General features: G+C 37.3%; 1 protein-coding gene across 2 annotated transcripts in view; it reads left to right on the plus strand.

The window, feature by feature from the left end:
• Window positions 1-4,509, plus strand: part of NUP155 (nucleoporin 155) — an 81,169-nt gene extending 76,660 nt beyond the window's left edge. For both annotated transcript variants that reach the window (XM_032278928.1, XM_032278929.1), the window contains 3 exons: window positions 2,440-2,576; window positions 3,538-3,644; window positions 4,212-4,509. In XM_032278928.1, coding sequence (XP_032134819.1) covers window positions 2,440-2,576; window positions 3,538-3,644; window positions 4,212-4,350 — 383 coding nt within the window. In that variant the 3' untranslated portion in view covers window positions 4,351-4,509. The remainder of the gene's footprint in view (window positions 1-2,439; window positions 2,577-3,537; window positions 3,645-4,211) is intronic.
• Window positions 4,510-6,000: the final 1,491 nt, after the last annotated feature.

Genomic DNA, 6,000 nt, shown 5'->3' on the forward strand with positions numbered 1-6,000 from the left:
ACCTCCCAGGCTCAAGCAATTTCTCCTGCCCTAGCCTCCCAAGTGACTGGGATTACAGGCATGCAACACCACTCCCAGCTAATTTTTATTTATTTGTTTTTTTAGTAGAGATGGGATTTCCCCATGTTGTCCAGGGTGGCCTCAAACTCCTGGCCTCAGGTGATCCACCCACCTTGGGCTCCCAAGGTGCTGGGATTACAAACGTTTGCCACCATGTCCTAATTTTTTTTTTTTTTTTTTTTAATGAGCATTCAAACTTGTTTACAGACTATCTCTGATTTAGGATCTTTGCCCTCTGTACATAGTCAGAAATAAAACTATTATATTCATACTCTTACTTCTTGTAGGTATAGTATTGAAGTAGTTCCCTTTCCATACCATTTTATTGATCTTAAAAATAAAGAGAAGTAAAAGAGCAAATATATACTTTATATAAATGTTTGTAAGTATGTGAAACTGATACTTTTTAATAGTTATAAAAAACACTGCATTGTGTCCAGTCCCAGTGGCTCACAGGTATAATCCCAGCACCTTGGAAAGCCAAGGCAGGTGAATTGCTTGAGCTCAGGAGTTCGAGACCAGCCTAGGCAACATGGCAAAACCCTGTCTCTACAAAAAAATATGAAAATTAGCCAGGTGTGGTGGCATGCGCCTGTGGTCCAGCTACTTGAGAGGCTAGGATGGGAGGATCACTTGAGCCTGGGAGGTGAAAGTTGCAGTGAACTAAGATTGCACCACTACACTCCAAACTCAGTGACAGAGTGAGACTCCATTTCAATAAATAAATAACACTGTATTGTACATAGTTCTTTTGCGGAATTTCTATTTTAATTTAGAAATAATCATGTGGGCTTTGCATGGTAGCTCACACCTGTAATCTCAACACTTTTCTGAGTTTTTGAGTTAAGTTGAGAGGCAAAGGTAAGAAGATTGCTTCAAGCCAAGAGTTTAAGACAAGCCTGGGCATGGCAAAACCACATCTCTAAAATAATTAAGATTAGCTAGGCATGGTAGCACGTGCCTGTAGTCCTAGCTAATCAGGCTAAGGCAGGAGGATTGGTAGGTTTTACACATACATGCATATATATATATTTCTTTTGATAGAGAGGGAATCTCATGATATTGCACAAGCTGGTCTTGAATTAGCCACTCCCAGCTAATTTTTTTTCTACCTTTAGTAGAGACGGTTTCACCATGTTGATCAGGCTGGTCTCAAACTCCAGACCTCAGGTGATCTGCCCACCTTAGGCCTCCCAAAGTGCTGGGATTACAGGTGCAAGTCACCACGCCTGGCCATAACTATAAATTTGGTTGTTACTGTTTATAGTAAGACACAATAAAAAGTAAGAATGAGGCCACAATTAGAATTGTCAAAATAAATAAATCTGGGGGTGGGGCATTTAAAAACACATTTAATATTTCTGAAATCAGGATGCAGTTGCCCTTTTATGAAAAGCTGTTAAATTGAGGAAACATAATTTTTTTAAATACCAATGCTAAAAAAAATGTTATCAATGAGTTCTCTTATATAGTGGGATTGTGAACCTTTTCTTCTTGTATCTTTCTGGGTTCTCTAAAATATTGTAGTTTTTTTTTTTCTTCTTCTTCTTTTTTTTTTTTTTTTTTTTTTTGAGACGGAGTTTCACTCTTGTTACCCAGGCTAGAGTGCAATGGCGCGATCTCGGCTCACCGCAACCTCCGCCTCCTGGGTTCAGGCAATTCTCCTGCCTCAGCCTCCTGAGTAGCTGGGATTACAGGCACGCACCACCATGCCCAGCTAATGTTTTGTATTTTTAGTAGAGACGGGGTTTCACCATGTTGACCAGGATGATCTCGATCTCTTGACCTCGTGATCCACCCGCCTCGGCCTCCCAAAGTGCTGGGATTACAGGCTTGAGCCACCGCGCCCGGCCTTTTTCTTCTTTAAAGTATATAATTTAATGGTTTTAGCATTCTCACAGAATTGTGCAGCCATGACCACAATTCAATTTTAGGACATTTTTCGTTATCCCAAAAAGAAACTGTACTCATTAGTTGTCACTTCCTATTCCTTCACACCCTCCAGCCCTAGGAAGCCACTAATCTACTTTAGAATTGCCTGTTCTGGCATATGTCTTACTTTTATTTAAAAAAAAAAAAAAGTTTTGAAGGTGAAAGTGATGGTGCACACTTATAGCCCCAGTTTACTTGGGAGGTTGAGGTGGGAGGATTGTTTGAGCTCAGGAGTTCAAGGCTATAGTGCACTGTAGTGGTTCCTATGAATAGCCACTATTCCCAGCCTGGGCAACATAGCAAAAAAAAAAAACAAAAACGCTGCCCCCAAAAATTGCAATTGGATTTCAGAAGATATCCCCCTAGAAACTACTCAATTATGAATAAGACCTACCTTTTAGTATCAAGAGCTAACAATCCAAATTTCTGTTATTTTTTTCTTCTCAGATTTTATTGTACAGTTCTTAGAACAGCAGGTTTGTACTTTGAACTGGGATGTGGGCTTCGTAATACAGACAATGAATGAAATTGGAGTACCATTACCTAGACTACTAGAAGTTTATGATCAGTTGTTTAAATCACGGGTAAGGAAAATATTAAATAACTTAAAATTATTTTCTTTAATTAAAGTAACTTTGTAGATATAGAGTAGGATATTTTGATTGCATGCTTGTATCTTATCATTCAGTCTAATTACACTTGGTTGAGTCTTGGAAGTTATGCTTTAGACTTTTAAAACTGAAAATGAGAGTTGCTTTCCTGTATATCATGATAAAAATGAAATACTATTTTTGAATATTTAACATAATTATATTGCTTTACTTTTGGTGGAATAGGCTAAACCAAGGTGTGGGCTAAACTAATTACATTAAGAATCATCATTTACTTTAAAAGAACAAAATTACATTGTATTTATTGTAACCTCATCTAAAATATCAGTGCTTAAAGATCCTTCTCACTGTGCTAAGCCTTATCAGACTATATGTTTTGTAATTTTTATGCTAAGAATAAAAGATCTGAATAAAAACTTGTCAAAGTAGATTGTGTCTTTTATAGTAGCATCATACAGTGCTTTACAACATTAGCCTGTGATGGAAATGAGTAAGTACCTATAGTATCTCCATCTTCTATTGCAAAAAGACAAGAAGTCAGAACTAGAATTAAATTTCTGTGACTGCTAATTTAGTCTCTTCATGATGTCAGACTAAATCTGCATAGGTTCAAAGTAAAAGTGGTGTCACAATTCATAGAAAGATTTTCCTCTTAACTCAGATTCCTAAGCAGGACATTTATATACTCTGCAAACTAGATTGATATATTAAATATTCTTCCTAAGTAATATCACAATGCTGCTAATTAGTAAGTTTTTAATGTTTGAAATATTAACCATAATCAAATATATAATTTAGCAGCCATGTAATATTAAATGCTTTTTAATAGCAGTAAGTTTTGCATGGACCTGATGACTACTTTAGCATAAATGATTTTAAAAAATCAATTGACACAATTTGCCTCACATTTCATTATATGTATATTTACTTACAGGATCCATTCTGGAACAGAATGAAGAAGCCCCTACACCTTTTGGATTGTATACATGTATTATTGACAAGATATGTTGAGAATCCCAGCCAAGTTTTAAATTGTGAAAGGTACTTAGAAATTAAATATTGGACTAGCAAAGGCTTCTAAATGCTTCTAATAAATACCTGGGTAAAAAATTTGAAGAGAAAATGGAAAGACATGGGAATTGCAAAGAAGTAAAGGAAATTTAATCTCTTGTATATATTAGCAGTAACTATTTGAATGATATTGATCAGCATGTATGAAAAATAGGAGTTTTTTTCCATTTTCAACCCTTGTCCTAAATCTTTTCTACAACTGAACATAAATAATTTATTCATTTCTTCTGCTTTAGGTTAATGACCTAGGACCAAGACATTTTGATTATGTCTTTATGATATTATTGGCTGTTTAAGGGATATTCTTTGAAAAAGAATACTAGCAGGAATCATCTCTTATTGCTTTCTTCTCATTGTAAAAATCTTCAAATGGAACCCACCTACCTTCTAAGTTTTCTTCTTTATTTCTTATTTACTTAATCACATGGTCCTTCCACTTCTGTGAGAATTAAACTTGCCAGAAGTTGATGAGGACGAAGTCCTGTATGAGGAAATGTTTATAAATGTACAATTAATCATATGTCTTTTTCTTTATAGGAGAAGATTTACAAATCTCTGCCTGGATGCTGTTTGTGGTTACCTGGTTGAGCTCCAGTCTATGAGCTCCTCGGTAGCAGTACAAGCCATCACTGGGAATTTTAAATCTCTTCAAGCTAAATTAGAACGGCTTCATTAATTACTGTGATGTCCTTTTATCCATATTTTGATCTGTAAAATAAAAACTCAGCTGGGTCCAGATATCAGGTGTTTCTAAATCTAAGAATGTAAGAACAATCTTAATAGAAATATGTTTTTAATAAGTGGCTAATATCTACAAATAATACTTTTGCTAAATCTTTTTTATGACTATTTTGTTTTTTTCGTAATTGGGTGAAAAAACAGCTGAAATGAGATTAATTTTTATTTTAACATAAGGAATAAAAAAATTTAGAGACTCTTATTTTGAATTGTACTACAGGCAGAACTTTCAAATCTATATTATTCCTTTTCAAGTTAGTCCAAGGATATTGGCATTAAAACTCAAATAGCCCAGGCACGGTGGCTCACGCCTGCAATCCCAACACTTTGGGAGACCAGGGCAGGTGGATCACGAGGCCAGGAGTTCAAGACTAGCCCGGCCAACATGGTGAAACCCCGCCTCTACTAAAAATACAAAAATTAGCCAGACATGGTGGGCGCCTGTAATCCCAGCACTTTCGAAGGCCAAGGAGGGTAGATCCATGAGGTCAGGAGTTCAAGACCAGCCTGGCCAACATAGTGAAATGCCATATCTACTAAAAATACAAACCGAATGTGGTGGGGGGATCCTGTAATCGCAGCTACTCAGAAGGCTGAGGCAGGAGAATTGCTTGAACCCAGGAGGCAGAGGTTGCAGTGAGTCGAGATCACACCATTGCACTCCAGCCCAGGCAACGATGCAAGACTCCATCTAAAAAAAAAAAACAAAAATAAGCTAAGCAGATCCATTCCCATAACAGTAGATTCTAAAACCATCCTTAAATAGGCAAATAACTGACTTTTTCAAAACTTTTTTTAGGTGTTGGGTTCATCCTTGGAAAGAAATGTCCTCCAGCTCCTAATTTTGTCAGTTAAAGCCCTTGAGGATTGATATATAACCTGGTTGTTTGAGCAGGTGATAAAACTTATAACTAATGTGTCCTGAAAACCTACACAGGGAGGTACTATTTTCCCTTAGTTTTGGCCTTGTGACTACTGACTCTATTAGAGCAGTGGTTCTCAAAGTATGTGCTCCAGACCAGAAGCATCAGCATCACCTGGGAATTTGTTAGAAATGCAGATTCTCGAGCCCCAACCCAGATGTACTGAATCAAAAACGTTGGGGATGCAGACTCGTTTTCTGTGCTGTAACAAGCTCTCCAGGAAATTTTGGTGCATGTCAAATTTGAAAACCACTGCAGTAAAGGATACTGCTACCTTCCATAGTTTATGGATTGATCTCAGTTCACTACAAGCAGTTCTCTGCCTCAGCCTCCCCAGTAGCTGGAATTACAGGTGCCCCCCACCACGCCTGGCTAATTTTTGTATTTTTAGTAGAGACGGGGTTTCATCATCTTGGCCAGGCCGGTCTTGAACTCCTGACCTCATGATCCACCTGCCTCAGCCTCCCAAAGTGCTGGGATTAGAAGCATGAGCCACCATGCCTGGCCTCCCTACTCTTCTGATGCCACCACAGGTAATTCCCTTTTGTTTATTGTTAGTGATGCATGTCTAACAATTTTTAAAATACACTTCAAATGTATTTTTCCTTCTGTTTTTGTCTTTTCCCAAGACCATAGGGTTGCCTTCTCTACATTTGTTCTCTTAG

The sequence above is a fragment of the Sapajus apella genome, unplaced genomic scaffold (genome assembly GCF_009761245.1).
Source record: "Sapajus apella isolate SASKATOON/1434 unplaced genomic scaffold, GSC_monkey_1.0 scaffold11, whole genome shotgun sequence".
In the NCBI taxonomy this organism is placed as follows: domain Eukaryota; kingdom Metazoa; phylum Chordata; class Mammalia; order Primates; family Cebidae; genus Sapajus; species Sapajus apella.